This window comes from Stylophora pistillata, chromosome 14 (assembly GCF_964205215.1).
Source record: "Stylophora pistillata chromosome 14, jaStyPist1.2, whole genome shotgun sequence".
Taxonomy (NCBI): Eukaryota; Metazoa; Cnidaria; class Anthozoa; order Scleractinia; family Pocilloporidae; genus Stylophora; species Stylophora pistillata.
The window spans coordinates 2,869,945-2,891,443 of record NC_142532.1 but is presented as its reverse complement, the minus strand read 5'-3'; the positions used below and the strand labels follow the sequence as shown (position 1 = coordinate 2,891,443).

The 21,499-nt window shown below is 40.2% G+C and overlaps 2 protein-coding genes across 2 annotated transcripts in view; one reads left to right on the top strand and one right to left on the bottom strand.

The window, feature by feature from the left end:
* Positions 1-6,301, top strand: part of LOC111323371 (uncharacterized) — a 20,244-nt gene extending 13,943 nt beyond the window's left edge. The window contains exons 10-16 of the mRNA XM_088745099.1: positions 599-720; positions 943-1,070; positions 1,982-2,107; positions 2,445-2,641; positions 3,077-3,260; positions 4,345-4,430; positions 5,325-6,301. Coding sequence (XP_088601225.1) covers positions 599-720; positions 943-1,070; positions 1,982-2,107; positions 2,445-2,641; positions 3,077-3,260; positions 4,345-4,430; positions 5,325-6,060 — 1,579 coding nt within the window. The 3' untranslated portion in view covers positions 6,061-6,301. The remainder of the gene's footprint in view (positions 1-598; positions 721-942; positions 1,071-1,981; positions 2,108-2,444; positions 2,642-3,076; positions 3,261-4,344; positions 4,431-5,324) is intronic.
* On the bottom strand, positions 6,190-21,431 carry LOC111323403 (uncharacterized). Its single transcript, XM_022926728.2, has 17 exons — positions 20,270-21,431; positions 18,741-19,092; positions 18,359-18,455; positions 15,201-15,700; positions 14,413-14,616; positions 14,002-14,070; positions 13,731-13,803; positions 13,033-13,178; positions 12,630-12,750; positions 12,001-12,154; positions 11,346-11,467; positions 10,956-11,083; positions 10,042-10,167; positions 9,186-9,382; positions 8,515-8,698; positions 7,717-7,811; positions 6,190-7,394 (listed from the first exon to the last, which is right to left on the bottom strand). Exons 1-17 carry the CDS (start codon positions 21,361-21,363, stop codon positions 6,359-6,361), a joined length of 4,698 nt encoding a protein of 1,565 aa, XP_022782463.2. The 5' UTR covers positions 21,364-21,431; the 3' UTR covers positions 6,190-6,358.
* Between the last annotated feature and the right edge of the window lie 68 nt (positions 21,432-21,499).

Genomic DNA, 21,499 nt, shown 5'->3' with positions numbered 1-21,499 from the left:
GCACAACACAATCGACGTTCTAACCATCACGTTGCTCAAAGCGACTTATAAAAGCATATCAGTTGGCCTTTCTTTACAAGTATTTAAAGCAAAGTTGGCTTTACAAACCATCTTAAATTGTCTATGAAACTATGATTGTGATCGCGTTTCGAGATTCAAAAGAGCAGTTTAACCTTAAGAAATCTGTCGTGAGATGTGTTAAAACTTAAGTCTCAGACGCTACCCTTTTTAATCTTGCTTAGTAACCTGTAACCTTGTCGCTAAGCTGCGACCCAGCAAAGTTTACCGCTAGTTTTATTCAATATCTCAGCAGCCAGGTCACCAGAATTTTTAAAAAATGGTGGCGTTCATAGTCGAATCTTAAGCACATTTGGAAACAACTTTCGAACGTTGACGTTTTTATTCACAGTTTTTAAAAAGCGTTAAAAGCTAAATTTTGTAACTTTCTTCCAGTGGCATATATAAGTTATCATACATGGTTGAAGTGTAAAGAAAACCTCTTCTTAACAAGTTTTTCTTGCCATGAGCCACTTTAAAGCCTGCAATGATTTTCTTCAAAGTCTCTTGACCTATTAAATCAATTTTATTTTCTTGGCAGGGTAAACGATGCAGGAACATTCAACAGAACGTTTGTGTTGGAAGCCCGAACTTCCCTAAGACAAACACTCGGACAAATCTTCTATTTTCCGTTTATATTCTTCTTGTTTGGAATAATCGTAGGTAAGTAGTGCCTCAGCCCTGTCACGAATGATATAAGTCTGGCCACATCTGTGTCTGAGACCATGAAAACAGTGATGTTAAATGAAGATCAAAGAACAACTGAGTTTTTTTGGATGTTTTAAAAGTTACAAATGAAAGTCATGGCTCAGAATCATGATCGAATGAAATGTTAGACACAAATTTCTGTTAATGCGCGTTTGTGCTGTTTAACTTTCTCGTTAGGAACAATTTACTTTCGGGCACAGGATGAGGATGGAATTCTGTTGATGTCAGCGTTCTGTGTCTATTGCTGTGCAAGCCCTTTGTTTCTCAGTTCAGTTCTGATGGCGCACCTGAACAAAGCTTTAAATGTAGGTAGATTAAACAGTCTGATATTGGTAAGAAAAAGGCCTTTAAGATTTATATTCTCACTCGACGTTTTCGACATTTTTTACCCTAGCAGCCCGCAGGACGCTTTACACACATATGACTTAGAAATGGCTAGGTTTTTTTATCGAGCGCCTTGTATCACAGTGGTAGAGCCTTCCAGTGCGAAATCCTAAAGTCTAAATGTAGATTCTTCGTCGATACCCATTTTCGAGAGTAGAACGAATAAACTGTTTCTTCATTCAACGACTATGCTTAAAATGCATCATCTTTCTTATTCCAAGAATAATCGCAATCATCGGATCTGCAAGAGGCTGAGGGTATTTGTTGGCGTCACTTAAGAGATAAGCAAGCAACATTTGCTTGCTTTTCAAACAAAATTATTCTTTCGTTCCAATCTTATCATTTCATATACGAGGCTTTTTAGGGATCTGCTATCCAACTTTAGGTCAGTAGATAAATTGAATTTCCAAAAGGTCTGGAAAGGTGCAGACTAACAGCAATCTTTATAAAAATAACGAAACATTTGAAACTAAATTTATAAGACATGTTTCGGTCGTTCAACGACTATCTTCAGTTGAGAGTAGACCTGATTTGAGGTTACATTTGAATTTATAATGTAGTGCTAAACAAAAGCTATTGAAACTAACAGAATAGCCAAAGGTAACAAAAGAGTGTATAATATGACACGCTAATTGAATTATTTTCCATGGAAGATTTTCTTCAAAGGGAGCACTGTCTTGGCATCTGTGGGGGGATGGGGTGGGGGGGGGGGGAGAGGAGGACTTAGGGTCTTACGTCCGCCTCCGGGGCCGACAGGCTGCTATCTATGTCCAAGGTCTTAGTCGCATACTTTAAGAATAAGCGAATATTTACTGTATAACTGTACTTACAGATATATCACCTGGAACGTGCCGATGGATGTGGTCGTTCATATGAGAATGTGATTCAGACGTACGTACGAATTGCTGCTCTGTGTGTTATTCCAATTCTAGTCTGTTCTGCGATGTCATATTTCTTGGTAAGTCGTGCAAACATGATGCATAAAGTAGACATTAAGACGTAAAAGTTAACTCGGTTGTGCTACACTCCCGGACACCAATTTGCCTTTCTTGCGCCTCGCAGCGTTGGTCTGCAAGATGGCATAGAAACATTGGTAGCTGATTAATTGGAAGCGGGGGGAAAGGCGAAAGAACGTCATAGTTCTTGTTCCGGGTTAATAAAGAGATACGTTTTTCCTTTTTTTTTCGTAAACGTTGCTCTTTTCTGTGTAGCTGAGAAGAAAGTTGATAAGTTAAAAAATTGATACTTAACAAATTCTATATGTATATCCTTATTTATGTTTCCCTTTTTCTCAGGTCATGACGTCATACGATTTGTGGAAGTTCTTTTTAGTAACAATTATCTCATTGGTTTTAAACCAAACCTGGATTGCAGTCTACATGATGGTGATTTGTGCACATCCGGGAATCGCTCATCGCATTTGTCCAATGGTGTCGGCCTGCGCAGGCTTTGCGGGAGGGTTTTTAGTACCCAGACCCCAAATGCCAGCTGGGTGAGTGCACATATTAACAAAGTCACCGACATATCTTAGACTTTATTCCTTTAAGGACATCATCCTCTTAACGACGTCAGCAACTTAACAGCTTTATTTACATATGAACGCAACCTTTACTGTATGAACGATAATATTAATGCTAACGTGATAGCGAGTTGGAATAGCAACATTATTAGTACCAAATTTTTCCCTACAAATTATTGATAATTTGGTGTCATATCAACATAATATCCTCTATCCGACCTGTTTGAGCATCCTCGTCATCTGATAACAGGAGTGGCTTGAAATCTCGTGGAGAGTTACACGTTAACTAATGATGGAAGTGAAAGAGGTATAAAATATTTTACGAAGGCTTAACTGCTAAATGTCATGATTATTACAGCTATGAACTTTTTATTTTCTACTGATGAAGTATTTTATTATTTGCTCCAGCTACAATCTGTTATTCTTCATCAACCCACAGTTCTATGGTTATTCAGCTATCTCCAAGGTCTTGTTGCAAAACGTCCGCCTTAAATGCGTTTACGAGTCTACATTGAATTGTATCAGTACGGATGGCAACGCTGTTTTGGCAAGATTTGGGTTTGACACGGTCAATATTTATGAGCATTTGGTGGTAAGTTTTTCTTTTAATGCGCAATATATTACTTTCTTTGAGCTAGAAAAGACAGTAAAAAAAGTGATTGGTGCAAGTTGTTCATAAACATCTTGGAATATGTCAGTTTTATTCCAGTGCATAGTCACTTGAGTAAACCACTCGCCGTAGCGTGTATTGCCATGGGTTTTTAAGTGAAGCTTCACCGCTGACGTCATCAGTAACATCGCCATCGACCTACAAATCCTCTCTTCCTTCCTTCATCCACTTCTTTCGCAGCTTCCATCTTCATCTCCTTTTATTTTCCCTCCTCTTCCTCTCCTTTTTTCTATCTCCCTTTTCCTCCTCGATTTACGGTCCCTCCCAACATTTAACGTCCTTCCTTTTCTACCTCCTTCACTTTTCCTACATCGTAAGTTTCTTTTTTTTTCCTCTTCGTCTCGTTTTCTTCAGCTTCTCGCGCCTTCACTTGCATCATAATCTCCTCTTTTCTCGTCTTCCTCTTCTCAAATTCCCGCATATTTTGTCCCGTCTCTCCTTCTTCGTCTTTCCTTCGTCGTCACCATCATTCTCATCGTCATCCTCACATCACCATTAACATCATCATCATCAGCAGCAGAATTTTTGTTTACTTCCTCCTGTCTTTCCTTCCCCTTATTTTTCTTTCCAAAATCAAACTCCTAACCGTCTTCCTCCCTTTCTTATCTCTTCATTATTCCAGTTGTTGATTATAATGCGTCTTGTTTCGGCTTTTTTTTTCTTGCCCGCGAGGAGGCTGGGTTGAATATACATATTATGGTCTACACCATGTACTCGCGGGTTAGTTGTTTTGCGTTTCGTTCCATCGCGTCTCTATCAGGCTTATAAATCTAGAAAGTAGCATTTCGTTTCGTTTTGCTTCTTTAAGTTTCCTATCTTCAAATTTTTAGTCAAAACAGATTGAACAGATAGTACCTGTCACATTAGTCAATTAATGCTGATTTTGCTGGTCAGATCAAGTCGAACATACATCTACACCAGTCCTATCCGTTTACATTGCTATGCAGCAAAACATTACACACGAAAAATAAAATTAATTTGTTGCTGATTGATCCTCTGATTACAGATAATGCTTGCAATGACAGTAATATCGATATTTTTCTCATGGCTGTTTTTGGAAATAAAGAACATCAAGATCAAATTCTTCAAAACGTATGTAGCTATAATTTTTTTTATGCATAGCCTTTCCCAAGCTTAAGATACTTTTAATGTAAGTTCAAGTTATGTTTGCAAATTGGAAAAAAATCGGGGGAAAAGGGTACTCCACGTGTTCCTGGAGATCGAGTTATACAAAAGACCCAGGTATTATCTCAACAGGGGAAACGGTTTTATGGTATGGAAAATTCATTCTGGATAGAAATTCAACATTTGGATGAGTCTGAAATCATTCCTAGGCTTTTTATGTCAAGTCTACGATTGCCGTCATAAAAATTCTCAGAAAAAAAGTTGGTACTTGGCAGGTACGGTAAAGAGTTGAACGAGGGCGTTCTCTGAAATCAGGCGTTTGCTCCAATATTTACACAACCATTTCACCCATTCGCTCCCAAGATCTCAACAGTGTTTCTCCTTACTGTCTGCCATACGGCTCTTCTGATATTAGTTTGGAGAACTTTGTATTGGATCACCTAAAATCCCCTAATTGATATTTCTTTCCATTATTCAACAGTGCTTCTTACAGTACAAATAGCGCGCGAGACGAGAACAAATATCACGCTATATTTGTACTCCAAAAATATCCGCGAAATTCATCCGTGCTGAAATAACAATTTGGCGTGTTGAATAATAAATCTCTTATTAGACGTTTTGTTGTGTAGTATCGCTGAGTAGTTTTACTCGTTGTTTGTATTTTGACTCGCCCTATGGGCTCGTCAAATTACGGCACAACTCGTAAAAATACTCAGCGATACTACACAACAAAATGTCCAATAAGACACATATTCTCATCATGTGTCTACTTGTTAATGTGTTAATATGGTAAGGAGACAGTTGCCTGGTCACTCATGCGAGTTAAAGGATTAAACGAATCTCATTTTGATTTTGATTCAGGTCATCAAAAATATCCAGGTCACAAGTGGATAGGATATTACACGAGTCAATAGAGCTTCTAAATGGGGCAGACCATGCAGTTAATCCCACGCGCCGGAAGTCCACGTTAGGCATTGTCACACATGACGATGGACTACACACCGTGAAGCTTCCAAACAGTCCCACCATTCCTAGCGAGAGTAGGCCAGAATCAGATGCTGTTTCTTTGCCGTCAAAAACAAGTTCTGTCAGTTCTCGAGAAAATCGGTGGTCGAGTGTTCGTAAGCGTACGGCCGAGAGAAAGCGAAGCAGCCATCTTGAGATGAAGCACGTTCAAAGGATAGCCAAGCAGTCCGCATTAGTACAATCTAACCAAGTTCAGTCTCAAAAGGTAAGGACGCGGAAGCAAGCTGTACCGTTGCCACGGAAAACTAGATACAGCAGTGTTCCTGAAGACAGTGAAAAAAAAGCACCAATGAAACGTACCTACTCATATCATGAAACCGCTGACCACAACCTTGCAGATTCTGCACTGAAAATGACAACTTTGCAATCTGCTACTATCGGTGTTGACGACCATCGAGAAGCATCACCTTCGCAACGATTAAGGAGTGTCACTTTTCCCGCTGTTGAAGAGGGAGATCAAGAAATGATCAGTGGTCCCTTTTATTTGGAAAGTATCTGTGAACATGATGATACATTGGGGTCTGAAGAAGAAGAAGATACCGCGAATGTCTTTGTTGACAACCAGCTTTAAATATACGAAAATCCCCCAAAAAAACAGTAGACATAAGTTTCAAATTTTGTCAAAGTAGGGAAGTCGTATTCAAAGACAAGTTTTAAGTAGGAAGGCTTTAATTTCAGTTACCTTATTTGAAATCACAACTTATGAGTAAATATTGATTTATTTATCATTCACGATCTTAGCAGTTATCAGCACATTTCAGAATACAAAATGCAATCCTTCTAAAATTATAGTCTGGTTCTCCTACTTTTTATCTGCATGTGTCGTCCTTGATATCAAGCAATTGCAAAATTCAGGAAACTCCGCCATATCAGACATCGAGACTTTCAGTTAATTCTATGATGGAGACTTTCTTCGGAGATTTTTGTTTGTCCTTCTGAACTTCACAACCAGACGCTTGTTGCTGATCTCCTATTTCAGCGCCTTCCTCGTCTCCTCTGGTAAATTTTATGATGGAGACTTTCTTCGGAGATCTTTGTTTGTCCTTCTGAACTTCACAACCAGACGCTTGTTGCGGATCTCCTATTCCAGCGCCTTCCTCATCTCCTCTGGATCGTCCTTGTTCTTGGATTTCAATGCCTGTAGCTTCATGGTCGAAAGATTTTTCCACAGTGTGTAACTGCAAGACATCTTCTGCACTGGATCCAGTAGCACTTCTTACTTCTCTTTGCCTCTTTCTAGCTTCAGCCTCCTGCTTAAGAACGTCTCGCACTTCATCCTTGTATTCCTCACCGCTTCCTCCGTCCACCGATTCTTCAATCACCTTCTGAAACAGCTCTCCCCTATCTTGGAAGCGACCATTTCTTTTAGTAATAAACTCCTGCCTGTTAGCTTCATTTGAAGCCGAGGCAGCCATGGTACTTCTTCGAGCAAAAACCGCCTTCTCCTTCGCTTTCCTTCGTACGGATTGCGAGTGTTTTATCGTGTAACGCCGTGCAATTTGCTCAACTTGTGATAAACGCTTGTCAAAGTCAATCTTCCTCTCCTCAACACGTTGTTTGGTGGATCTCCAAAGTTCTTTCCCTGAGACGCTCACCAATCGCCTGCGGCGTACAACGTAGTTAAGATTCTCGCCATCAATTGTTTGTTGGGTGTTAAGGACGCTGTCCGCGTCACGTGACTGACGTCTGTGCAAGGGAAGCTTGACAGAATGGAAACCTTGGTTGCCACTGATTAGTCCAAGCCTGGATTTTGCGGATCTCCGGTTGCGGCTAAATGGTTTTATGGGCATCTCCAGTTCTATTTCATCCTTGTCCTCGCCGACTGGGGTTTCATCAATTGGTGTCATCGGCTCAACCGTAACCTCCAACTTCTCCTCTTCATGCTCGGTTAGAAAGACTGGGGGACTGGGAAATAATAATAATAATAATACTTTTGATACTTAATATTCGAAGTCTAGTTCAAAGCAACTTTGGTGGTAAAATGCTCTTCCGTCAGAATTAAAAACTCGAATCCGACAAAAATTTTATTTACATCCGATCAGAGCTCGGCTGAAGTAACCTCAAAACCTATGAAACTGCTTGGCTTCAAAAGAATTTTAAAACACTCTGAGCGGTGTAGTAAAAACTTAGAGGCCTGGCCAAAAATACAGACACAGTTTGCAGCTCGGTAAAAGTTGTCAGCATCGGATATAAGATCTAAATCAGAAAAAAATCCTGCAAGACTTACGTTTTAGTTGGGGAGGGGGAGGGGATGGTGAAGTTTTTCGCTTCTAAAAACAACCAAGAGAGAAGCAAAGATAGTAATGTCATCCCCAACATGATCTGAAAAAAGAATCAATTATATTTTAAATGAAATAAAAACGTCTTTCATGCGAAAAAAGAAAGCTCTAAAAAACTGTAGGAATGAAGTATGGTTTGTCTTACAATGTAGTTACTTTCGATACGGATCCTCTCACTTCGACTCAACATTGAACGTGAGTGAACAATCAGAAAAACGTTAATACATTGCTTCTATTGTATGAAACACGAGGAGTAACCACAATCTTGTTCACGACAAAAAAAAATGTAGTTTTACGACAGTAGGATTAAGGGAAAATTTCTTGAATGAAGGAAATACGTAAAACGATCGGTTTTCAACAGCCGGAAAAAAGAGCCGTTGGTAATTCGAAGAAAAAAAAGTCAAGCTGAAAGGCAAAACCTGGGGATAGAGAAAGTAAGCATGTAGTCGAGATTGATTTAAGTCTTGCAACTGATTTATTAAAAAGGTGGCATGAGGTCAATTGCATGACACAGAAAATCAAAACTAAAGTAACTCCAGCTTTAAATTCAACACTCACTGAAGTTGAAATTTCTCTTATGAATACCTAGGAATGAAAACTCATCAAAGTTTTGACATGCTTTTCCTTGTCGAGTTTCCCAAGAGTGCGCAATAAAACAATAAACAACAACAGCAAAATTTCTCTGTAATAAGAACTCAAAATCATTTGCGCATCAACCGATCCCCAAGTCACCAAAAATAACTCACCAGTAAGTGTTCGTAGACATTGACAGTGTCAAACCCAAACCTGGCCAGCACAGCATTACCATCCGTGCTAATACAGTTTAGGGCAGACTCGTATTCACATTTCAGTCGAACATTTAACAGCAGCACTTTAGTCATTGCTGAGTAGCCATAGAATTGGGGATTGATGTAAAATAAGAGGTTGTATCTGAAATATAACCAGGAATACTGAGATTTAAAACAAGTTTCAAACGCGTCAAAAACTGCTTACATATTGTGACGATCGTCCTTATTTCGTCCAGAGAAAGCTGGGTAGCCTCTGAAAAAAGAGGTATGCGGGTTACAGAGTTCCACATACCTTTGCGCCAACGGGAGAACTGAGTTACTCCTCCATTTGATTTTCAAGTTTATCCATTATAAACCTTCGCTCTTTATCCAAACTTTTGTTGTTTTAAAGTACTTTTCAAGTTTCACGTTTGTTAGGTCTTCCAAAACAATTACTTACAATAAACACCGCCTGCAAATAGCGAGCTAATCCAGGCGGGCGATGTTAAGGACAAACAAACACGAATTACTAATTGAAGGCGTTAAAAAAAAGTCGATTTTTTTCCTCACAATCAAGCAATAATATTAGGATTTTTCGTGACAAAGATGCAAAAGGTACACCTTAAATAACAGGAACTTGCAACACTCACCCAACTGGCATCTGGGGTCTGGGTACTAAAAAACCACCCGCAAAACCTCCGATGGCGGACACCATCGGACAAATGCGATGAGCGATTCCCGGATGTGCACAAATCACCATCATGTAGACTGCAATCCAGGTTTGGTTTAAAACCAATGAGATAATTGTTACCAACAAGAACTTCCACAAATCATACGACGTCATAACCTAAAAAGAGAATAAAACAATGTTGTAACCTTGCTAACAAATTGTTTATTTTGTAAATTTTCAAAAACTGGACTTTATTTTCATGTTTTCATCAAGAGTTTTCGTATTACTTCTGCTACACCATGCTTTATGGGACATCCTCTCTGCTAAACAGATACAAAACTAAAAGGCGGTAAGTTTCTTGAAAAACTGTGATGCTGCGTTGGTGGCGGAGTGTAAAAAGGTATTTTGGGTTTTTATCAACTGAGTTGATAATGTAAACTGGCCACCGTAAAGAGTTTCAAAGCTGACGTTTCGAGCGTTAGCCCTTCGTCATAGCTAATTTTAGAACTAAAACCAATCGAAAGCTGTTAGAGGAAATGATTCAGAAAAGTAACATAGGCGTACGTGCGTGCGCAAGTGCATGTGGACGTGCGCACGTGGATGCATACATGCGTGCGTGCGTCTGTTCAAGAAGAGATCACAGATGACGTCAAAATGTGGTAAGAACCAAAAAATGGCACACACAGCTGGAATCTATTTGTTGTTTATGATAAAAAACCAAATTGTTTTTAATGGTGAAGTTATCTACGTCTATCTTCCGATAGATAATAAGTAAGAACTAATCAAAATGCGTACATAATTCAACTTATCATACACATTATTTTAACAGAACGCACCATCAAGTAAGACATGGTGGAGCATATAATCACCGGTAAGGCACATAAAGCTGTTGTCCGCACAAACGTTTGTACAACGTTCTCGTAAGATCTGCCGAAGCCGTCTTGACGTTCAAGGCGAAAAATCTAAAAAAAAAAAACAACGGTACAAAATAGTTCTACATGCATTACACTTTTTATTAAAAGCTCTCTTACTTAATGGCATCACAGTTTTTTCTACTCTTGATATCAACCATTTTTTTTAATACTAAAATTAATTTAGCTGTCCATTTTTTATCGTTGCTAGTGCTAAAGCTGGTGTTATTTTCTCTTTTCTTCGAGTTGTATTTTCTTCTTTCTGCTTTGATTGTTGTTCGTGTAGTTTACGCAATTGTTGTTGCGGATGACTCAGTAGGATTAATTAAGGAATGGATTGCGCGCAGCGTGTAACAATCGAGTTATGGACATAAGCAGGAGGTTGTTAAGCCCGAAAGAAGCCTAAGAGTCGCTCGAGGCGATAGCCGAGTTTGACTCTAACTTTCTTGCGTGTTTGGAAAACCTCTCGCGTGCATCCATAACTCAAAGGGTGCATATTGACTTTTTTTTTTTTTATACCACTGAGACTTTCAAACGTCTTTCGTTTCGTGTAGAAAAAAAAGAGCAAAACAAACTGACGTCAGCATGCAAGTCATGGGCAAATGGATCGAGTGTATTAGCCAATCAGAGCGCGCACTTTTGTAAATCTTTGTTTTGACGTTTGCTGTTTCTTCAATCGCCTGTGAAAACAGTCTCGCCCTAGGATATGGTTTGCGCGATCACAGGGAGACCGGCAACATGAATGTGAAAAGCGTAATTTCGCAAGATAATTCAACAAGATGTGATAGACAATTTACAGTTCATCGTTTATCGAGTGCATAACAACTTAAGGCATTTACATCCAATGCTTTATTAAGGTGAGCCATGAGAACGGAGCTAAGAAACAAAGGACTTGCACAGCAGTACACACAATAGGCTGACATCAGCAGAATTCCATCTCTCTCCTCTGCTTGCCAGTACACAGTTCCTTAAATAAAGAGGTACAATAAAACCAAAACAATTCAGGAATAGAAGATATGAGAAACATTTTTTAGGAGTGTAGGACAAAGATAAAATCTCAGTTCCCTACAGGAGTTCAAACCAGACACTTTTTCGACAATCTATCCGTTTGAGCTGTTCAAGCAAAAACAGTTGCACTGGATTACACGTTAGTTATAGCGTGACGGACGCGTAACCTTATCCGCTTAATCTAAATTGCAGACAGATGACGTCTAGCATTATCTACACACCTACAATGATCCCAAATGTGAAAAATATTAATGGAAAGTACAAGATCTGTCCCAGAGTCTGCTTCACAGAAGTTCTGCTCTCTAACACAAAGATTCTGTTAAATGATCCGGCTCCATCGACACTAAAAATAACAAGAAACCAGGTGAGGTTAAAAAATTAAACTCTTTTTCCAGACGAAGTTTATAAATGAAAGCGGAATAGTCTTAGTACAATGCCATCTTCATGTTAATCGTGGCTAAGGTGTGTTTGTCCATCGTAGTTACGATAATAAACGAACGTTAAGCCCCTTAACTCGCCGACGTGATTAACATGTAACCTTCCCCCTATAATATCTATACATATTCCAGCAAAAAGATAATAAGAATACTCAAAATTATCAGATAGATGTTGTTATCTTGACCTCGTGCTGCATTCTCGTAAACTAATTTACGAGGAAATATTTAGCAGCTAAATTGGAGAATTGACGATCTGATCTTGGGAGTTAGAAAGGTTAATCGTTTGCCTCAAAAAATAAAGTCACTATAACTTGTAGAGTAAAGTCATCAATAAATGATGGCGACCCTCTGATTGCTACACCGCTGATTGTCGTAAAGCTTCATAGTAACTCTTAATCGTGAGACAAAAAATTAAACAAATATTCATCATTATACGTACAGCATTTTCATTCTTTCCATGGTAACTGTTTTGCTGGCCTTTTCCTGTGATGTCTTTATGGCTTCTTGGACTGCTAGTGGCTCACCGCTTCTTTGGTAGTAATCTAAAATGGCACGACGAGCTACACCGCAGTTCAGTAAATCCATGATAGTATCTACAAAGAAAATCAGAAGAAACACTGCAGCGTTTCTAGCATTAATTCTGAAACATCAAAGTACGTTCAGAAGCTCAAGCATCTTCAAGTAGGTGTCTAGAACCGAAAGGGATTGTACTGGCTTTGGCTTGCGTCACTAGGTGATTGCTCGAGAAATCTCGCCCTACTCTCTCAACCAATCCGATGAAAAAGTTAAATCACGCGTTTTCGCGCGCTTTGGGCAAGTCACATGTATTAACGTTGAGTGCATATTGGTCTCTTGTGATACTTTCCCTGTTCTGATCAGTTGGCTGTTGATTTTTGCTTTACGAAACTCCATCGAAATGCTCTTTAATTACGAGCTGACTGAGTACCATGCAACGTCATTTGCAGATGAGAAAATTTACTTCCATGAAAAAATTATCCATTTTCTTAAAATAAGCGTTTCCATTACAGTGTACTGGGTGACTCGCAATAACAAGAAAGACGTTTTCACCTGCGGGATTTTTGGCGTCAATTCTCGGTGCTTCTTCACTCAGCTGGTACTCTGTAGAGGTTGCAGTGTAGGCTTTGATGAAAAGTTCTGGTGCCATAGAGGGTTCCCCATAGTACGCCACCTGGAAGAAACATTTCAACAAACAAACAGACAAATGAAACAGCGTTAGATCGTGCATATCGTGCATGTACGTGCATAGTTACATTCGCTTGCGTACACACACGCACACGTGTGTGCATGCGTGCGTAGGTGCATGCGCACGCACGTACGCATGCACGCAAGTGATTATAACTATGCACGCACATGCGCAAGAACGTCAAAACGATCTAACGAACGGAAAAACGATCGCGTATGAGTCGACTAACCGAACAAGCAACGACCACTTATCGACCAACTAACTTACCTCACCATCGCACAGAAAAAGAATCTTGTGAAAAAGATGGAAGATTTCCAGCCTGGGCTGATGTATGGTGAGAATAACAAGTCTGCCTGACTCAGCAACAAGATTGAGATGATTCAACAGCTCCAGGGAAGATGACGCGTCCAAACCTGGTTTCAGTACAAGATACGAATTAAACATGATATTAATTCAAGGATGGGTTCACACTTGGCGGCAAATCACGACAACGCGTTGCAGCCACAAATCGCAAAAACAATTAATTTCGTTTCACCGAAACAAATTATACATTAAAAACAGTTTAATTTTCGCGTATGATCGCGGACAGAAAATGAGTCGTAGCAACTTGGCTCTCAAGGAATACAAAAGGAACCGGAGGTGATAAATAGGGGCGTAATACGTAAGACTGTCAGGTCTCTCAAGGCAATGATGCTGTCAAGGTCTGAAAATGGAGGGAGGGGAGGAGAGACTCAGAGGTTGGGGGGGTGGGGGAGGCACTAAGAAATGATACCTTGGGCGTGTAAGTCCTGTAAGGGAGGACATCATCTAAGAAATAGGAGTACGCGTGCGCTTCCCCCCCCCCCTCCCACGCTTCTCTAGTTCGCTGTCGTCCAGCTAGTAGCACTGGCTTGTCACAGAGAACGAACACCTGTTTCATGACTGTGAGGTCACGTTTTAGTAGTGACAATATAAACTTCACCCACCTGAGGTTGGTTCGTCAAGAAAAAGTACTGAGGGCATGTTAATCAACTGGAGAGCTACACAGAGGCGACGCTTCTGCAGCAAAGAGAAATTTGGAGAGAGATTTTGGAGTACTTAAGGTTAGTAGCAACAAAACCGAAGTAGCCATGTCCTACAGTGATGAAGTGAGGGATTTGTTCTTAGAGGTGATCACGTCGATGTTGACCAATTAGTAAATCCCATCGTTTGACTGTGTTCAATAGGCGTAAAAACAGCGTTTGATATGAGACTTACTTGCCCTCCGCTCAATCCCAGTCCCGTTGATCCTCCAACAACCGTGTTGGCCAATTGTGTCAGTCCAGTCTGGTACAGAGAGAGAAAGAGCGAGTTTAAACCTACTTCGCTAAACACAACAGGTACTTGCCAAAATCGATTAGTCGCCCAAAAGCCCCAGTTATTTATCTCCTATCTTTCCTCTGGGTGTGCAGAGAGGAGTGTCCACTAAGGCTCCTCCTGAAAGATCGCCTCTAAACTCCAGCCCAGGTTTGGTCCAAGCTTGCACCTAATGAGGGTCCCTTTTTAATAGCCATTCGGTGGCCCCAGCTATGTAAGCTCCTGAATCTTCCTCTTGTATCCAGACTCAAGACAAATAAAAAATTTCCTTCAAAGTTAACCAAAATTATTTATCAAAAGTGGACAACCTACCTCGGCAATAATTTGTTCAACGCGTTCGTATTTCTTAGCAGCACTCGTTTCTTTTGGCAATCGCATGTGAGCAGCGAAGAAGAGATTCTGCCGGACGGTGAGCTCCTCATAGTAAGGTACAGCGAGCTGTAACACATAACCAATCTTACGAGCATACCAGTCCTGTACTTGACCCAGTCCCACTCCGTTGATATATACCTGCCCCTACAGGACATGTAAGATGAAAGAGATAAAGTGGTAAGGGATAAATAGAGTTTGTTTTCACCACATATTTCATTATACAGTTTTCAAAGGTGAAAAAAGGGTTTGAAAATCTCGTCGAAGGAAAGGAAACAGAAAAAGTGGAATAAAAATCTGAACACCAAAGTATGCAATAAAACTCTTCAAAAACCGAAAAATAAGCTGGTCAAATTTTTCCTAAAATCGTTGGATGCCATCTCTGCATCAGGGCTTGTGATAATAAAATATTAGAGTAGCAACCACGTTGGGTTCACAATTAAATAACCGGTAAAAATGAAGCACAACGCGTTCAATTACGAATTTTGTCATGCAGAATCTTGTATACAAGACAACACTATTAGTGACATGTACTAAGACAACTGTGCCTCATTCACAAAGCTTCGATTTCCGATGTGTCTTTCTCGGAAATGTTCGCTTCTCCACCATTGTTGCGGATGGGTCTAAAAAATCCTATAACGCAATCACATGTATCAAAGGTCTAAGGTCATAAGTCAAACTTAACTTCTTTGTTCCTAAGGAAGTAGCGAGAAAAAAAAACTCACACACACCTCAAAATGTCCATTGCGTCGCCTTCCTGTCAGCAAGTCTAATAGCGTTGTCTTTCCGCACCCAGATGGTCCCATGATCGCCACCAGCTCTCCGGTATTGAAATATGCCGACACACCTTTGAGAATTTGCTTCCTTGACGAGCTACCGTCAGCCAAGTCCAAGGGGATTTGTCGCATGTCACTGTTCCTACCTTGTAACAGTGCCATTTCACTTCCGGTATGGGACCCCAAAGTAGAATGACCATCCAAGTTGCTCAACGAGGACTCAGCTTGGAATTCTTGGGATGTTTCTGTCGATTCCGTTTCAAAATTCGTCGAACCATTCGTAAACTTGGGGGGAACAGAGTTAAAATCGCCGTCTACCTCGTGGCATTCACTTTCTTCATAATCTTGGCCATCGCTGCCGGAGTCTTCTTCCAAGATTGAGCCTCGAAGTGTAAGCGATGTTCTACTGCTCCGATCTGTTCTGATCACACTACTGTTCTCTTCGGAACTGGGTTCTAGCAAAGAAAAAACTATTAACTCAAACATACTACTTTTAACAAACAAGGATTCACACCCGTTCCAAAAGAAGCACACAGCAATGCCCAAATGGGCACACACTCTGTCTTAAAATCTTCTCAACAATGTTGGGGTTTATTTTTGTGGTAACAAGAAAACCTTGGGACGGCTGGAATTATTTCTGACGATGAGTGCAAAATTACCGCGAGCTGGACCCCATTGTTCAAAGGAGAGATAACGCTCACCGACGGGTAAATCGCTATCCATCGATCAAGTGTTAACAAAACGTATTGTGTAATTCACTGAAAAGAGATTAATACAACGGAGGGCGTTATGCACCCTTCCAACGATAAATAAATAAATAAATGACAATTTATATAGCGCCCTATCCAAAAGTTCTTAGACGCTTCACAATCAAGGTAAAAAGTAAAATAATAATCAAACGTAATCATTCATTAAAATAACGCTTTAAAAGATAAGTTTTAATATTACGCTTAAAAGTGTTAAGATCTATACTACATTTTATGGTTTCAGGAATGTCATTCCACAGCTTAGGTGCAGAGACAGAAAAGGCGCGATCGCCATAAGATTTCAACTTGGAGCGAGGAATCACTAACAAGTTCTTACTCGATGATCGCAAAGACCTAGGAGGCTTATAAGTTTCTAACAAGTCACTGATGTAACTAGGGCATAAATTATTTAAAGCTTTAAAAGTAAAAAATAAGATTTTAAAAATAATCCTCTGCTCCACGGGGAGCCAGTGCAGTTCCCTCAGTAAAGAAGTAACGTGATCATGCTTGCGACCTCATAAGATCAGCCGTGCTGCACAATTCTGGGCTAATTGCAATCTATGAACTAAATGTTTCGGAAGACCATACAACAGAGAATTACAGTTGTCTAATCTGCATGTAAAGAAGGCGTGTACTAACGCCCTAGTACTACTAACTGACAAAAACTTTCTAATCCGAGAAATATTCCGGATGTGAAAAAATGCAGATTTACAAATAGCCGAAACTTGACGTTCCATATTTAACTTATTGTCAAAGATTACACCTATGTTCCTGGCATAGTTCGAAGGCTGTATAACAGATCTATCAATCGCTGTAAAAGAAGGAAGCCGAGAAGCAGACAGATTGCCCGATCCGATGACCAAAAGCTCAGTCTTATCAGCCGTAAAAGTCTTGAACAAAAGCTCATCTTTCAAACCGGCAGTATAAACCCACAGGGATCAACGAACGCTTTTCATTCCACTAATTTATTCTTGTTTTTCTCGTTGCCATGTTCCCACCAATAACGTAGCTCCATTCTCTGCCTTTAAAAGCACACACAACCCACAATTCCTCTAATCGCTCCGACGAAGGGCTAACACTCGAAACGTCAGCTTTTGTAATCGTTACGGTGGCCAATTTACCACTTCAATTTTGTTGATATATCCAAATTATCACCGTTAAGTTTGAGTTTGTTCAATGACAACCACGTTCCAATATTTTGTAGGCAGGTTTCGATTCTCGTAGTGGTAACTGATGAAACCGAGTCAAGCGAAAAATCAACTTGACAGTCATCCGCTTAAAAATGGAAGTTCATATCATGTCTTCTTATAATGTCGCCGAGAGGAGAGGTATACAGTAAATACAAAATCGGACCTAGAACAGATACCTGGGGAACTCCAAACACCAGATCAGAGTGAGAGGAATTTGATCCGTTTATGCTAACAAATTGACTGCGGTCGGTGAGATAAGACTTAAACCAAGAAAGAACCTTGCCTTTGATACCAAACCGAGTATTAAGTCTGTGAAGTAAAATACCATGATCGACCGTGTCAAATGCCGCAGATAGATCGAGCAGTAATAAAACAATAGTACTACTACGATCCACAGTACGTAAGATGTCGTCATGAACTCTCAGAAGGGCAGTCTCAGTGCTATGCAATTTCTTTTAAGCAGACTGTAATTTCTCATCCAGGTTGTTGTCATCAATATACCGCACAAGTTGTACTGCAACCGATTTTTCGATCAATTTAGAGACGAACGAAAGGTTAGAAACAGGACGAAAATTCTTAAAAATCTTCAGTATCTAAATTAGTCCTCTTTAACAATGGAATAATCAAGGCAGTTTTGAGTGAGTTTGGTATAAGAGCCTCGTCTAAGGAACGATTTACAATATCAGTTATCACTGGCAGCAACATTGGTAAACTTTTAGTTAGCAGCAGAATTAGACACAAATTGCGGAGAGCAATGATCTCATTGCGGGGGCAAAAATCCCTGTGGGGGTCTCGCTGCGGGGGCAAAAATCGCGCGAGAAACGCGAGAGGCGGCTTCAAACCGCTTTCCTCTTTCTCTTCGTGCGTACTTCAACATCTACAAGGACAGAGAGGTGGTTGAAGGTCTACATCGAGACAAATAGGAAAGTGTAATCCTTCTAACTATTTCAAAGAAACTATCAAAAATTTTCTCTTACAAATATCAGAATTTTCGGCACTTTTAATTAAGTATTCCTTGGCGAAGGAAAGTGACAAGTTCCGAATACCATCTTCTTTAATGCCACTATGCTTGGTACGTGCGTCCAATACAGTGCTATTCATATGTTGGATATCAAACATTGCGATTGGGCATTGAGATCCTAGTGTCTACAATGATGTACAATTTTGCTATTCTTACCATTATCAGCTTTCTTTTTCTTTTCCTTGACATCCACTTCGTACGTTAAGGACAAGCAAGCTATACTAACAGTTTCGTCCGCCTTGCAGAGTGGAAGCTACAACGCAAGTCCCATACCATGAATGTCTTTTAGTGAACTCTTTCTATCAAGCCCCCTTCACTAATAAGATCCCTCTCTATGAGGACTTTCTAACTTGTCTTGTAAGCATGTTTCCATTAAGCCCCCTTCTCTATATTAAGTCCCTCTTTCTAATGTTCCCCAGCTTGGACTAGAGTGTTATGTTTCTAAAATGGATTATTCAAAAAGGGTGAGGGCCAAAGTACTGCATACAGAGGATAGGATAGTCAAAATTCAACCTCTTTACTGGTAAAACTCTCTTACCTCCTTTCTTGCCTGAGAAGTTTCACTATCGTTGAGATATTTTTTCTGCCTTTTCATCAAATAACAATAATAAAACATGAAACTTGCTTTCAATCCAGAACAGAGCACAGTGATAATCAAGGAGAAAGTGACGATGACTGCTTTGACAACACCCCTCCAGACTTCACCTGCATCCACAAAAATCAGCTTATCTGGGCAGGTTGGATTGCAGTGTGCACCAATGCAACTGTCAATCACCTTGAAGGTGGTATTACTGGATTTTACCCAAGTAGATAAGAAATCTTGAATGCTGAGGCTCAAAGTCCCATTTGGAATTTTTGTCGTTGACCAAGTTCCACTTTTAATTCTATGACTATGAGGGCAAAAGAAAAACTGTTATGTCATCATGGACACACAGGCTAAAAAAAATGAACTGTTATATTGACAATATCCCATAAAAAAGGATCTCGTACATGTAAATTAGGCAAAGTTTAAGATATAATTTGGATATATCAACAAAGTTGAAATGGTAAATTAGCCACCGTAATGATTACAAAAGCTGACGTTTCGAGCGTTAGCCCTTCGTTGGAGCGAAAGTTTAAGATAAATTCTCAGTGCCCCACGGAAGTTATCCTTATCTGCTGTTGCACCAGCCCCACTGCCCCACCCATGGGGACATTTTGCCAACCCTAAATCCGGGTATATATTTCTACTGTTGGCCAGAAAGATTTTGCCAACAAGAACCAAATATTTTCAGAGGAGGGCATGTACCAAACATGAACAGACTTGTCAATGTTGTTAGTTAGATGGCGGGGTTTAAGTCAAAAAATCCTCTAGGGAGATATATATCTTATTAACCAAGCGCGATGGCCGTACTGGGAAAATATCGGCCCGAGGTCTTGACAATACGGATCGAGCGCGGCGAGATCCGTACAAAAAAGACCGAGGGCCGATATTCTTCCAGTACGGTCCCAAGCAAGCTTGGTTAATAAGAGATTTATTATACGACTGAAGTTCAAAGGGACACAAGAGCAGTATCATTCGGGACCATTCGGGACAATGCCCGGTCCAATACTTAGAGAATATTGGACTGGCAATAGAGCATTTTGATTGGTTGATTTTAGTTATTGGCCCTCTGACTGCCCGAGTCGTGTAATAAATAGGGATATTTCCCTCCGAACAACACATTGGGTTTCTAGTATGAGAGTGATCTTCGCAGTATTGTACACTACTTAAGCAGTAATAAAAATAAGGCCTGAAAAAAAATTCAGGCCTGTACGGGATTCGAACCCATGACCTCTGTGATACCGGTGGAGAGGTCATGAGATCCCTGTTTTGTTTTCCTTTGATTATTCCTTTTCAATCGATTTGTTTTCATACCACTGTCTGTACCGGAAGGAACTACATTCAGGTATTTTTGCAATGATAATCCGAAGAGTATGATAGGTCACCTGATAAGGGCAAGGAACAGACATATTCACTTTATTTTGGTTTGGAGTATCCCCAAACTTGTCTCAAGCACGAAAATTAATTTGAATCCATTTTCTTACCTGAATTTTCCATTGTTTCGGGTAACTTCTACCAAAGGATTTAACACACTGTCTTTGTCCCAGAGACTTGACGTACTCAAATATGTGTGTTGAAAACAGGCCGGGACAAAAAAACTAGCGTGACGCCGTTGGGGAATTTCAAGTGATTCATTCATGGCCCCACCATACATACTAACTGCTGATAAAAAGTCGGCTACATTACTTTCGGCCGTCTTTCCCTGGCTTTCAAGCCTTTTAAGCACGTCTGCAAACATATAAATGTCGTACAAACTAAAGATAAACGCCATTTGCAACGCAGATGAAATGTGGTGCGCAAGGAGACATGATGCGGATAGACAACACGCGTAACCATATCGCATATCTGCACATGCATCCAACGAAATCTTCGCTAATGCGCCAAATTCAGAGTTCACTCTTGATTTAAAGCCATCTTGGAAATTTACAAACCACGCTGAGTCTATTATGAAGAGAAATCTAGGCTTTGATGTCAAGTTTTTAGTGTAGTCCGTTGTAAGCCAATTTGCGTGATTTAAAACTCCTATACCTCCAGCACTACTTCCCGAAACCACGATATATTCTGCTAGGGAAATGTTGTATTTCGTGCGTAATTCTTCGAAAACTGAGCGAAAAATTGTATGACCTCTAAAACTGAAGTTATCTACGGAAGGGTTATTCACAAAATTAAAGGATCCGTTCCGGTGCGCTGATTTTTTGCCAAGCCACAGGTCACTGCTACAGTAAGGGACGAGCACATGATTATAATTGTAGAAAGTCGGATTATCGCCTTCCGAAGATGACAGAATATCTCTTCCAGTGACTTTATCCGGAAGATGCCTCGAGGACATCAACACAGTCGAATTCTTGTTCAAATATCGCTTGTTGCAGTCCGCCTTCGATGAACAAAGTCCCCCGCTCTCGAAGTAAATAATCCAGTTAACAGTAGGTAGTTGTCCGATGTAGAACACCGCAGGTGAATCGTCATTGCAAATTGCAACTGAAGCGTTTATAATTACCTTTTGCAATTGACCCAGTGACTTGACTGTCTGTACAACTTGAAGGATAAAGACTCCAACGAAAACGTATTTCCCTGACATTTTCGCAGAGTTCTTGCCTGGAGCGGCGAAAAATGAAACTTGTAATTACGCGCGCTACACAGGAATCTAACACGTTCAATCAGTCTTGACAGAACATCAAGGAACGTCATATTAAAAACAAACAGACTGCTGTCAC

Coding starts and splice junctions, on each gene's coding strand:
- LOC111323403 (XM_022926728.2), bottom strand. CDS start 21,363: ATGTCAGGGAAATACGTTTTCGTTGGAGTCTTTATCCTTCAAGTTGTA. Junction 13,179..13,730: donor TCTTGACGAACCAACCTCAG/GTGGGTGAAGTT, acceptor TACTGAAACCAG/GTTTGGACGCGTCATCTTCC. Junction 12,155..12,629: donor TGACGCCAAAAATCCCGCAG/GTGAAAACGTCT, acceptor TTTTCTTTGTAG/ATACTATCATGGATTTACTG.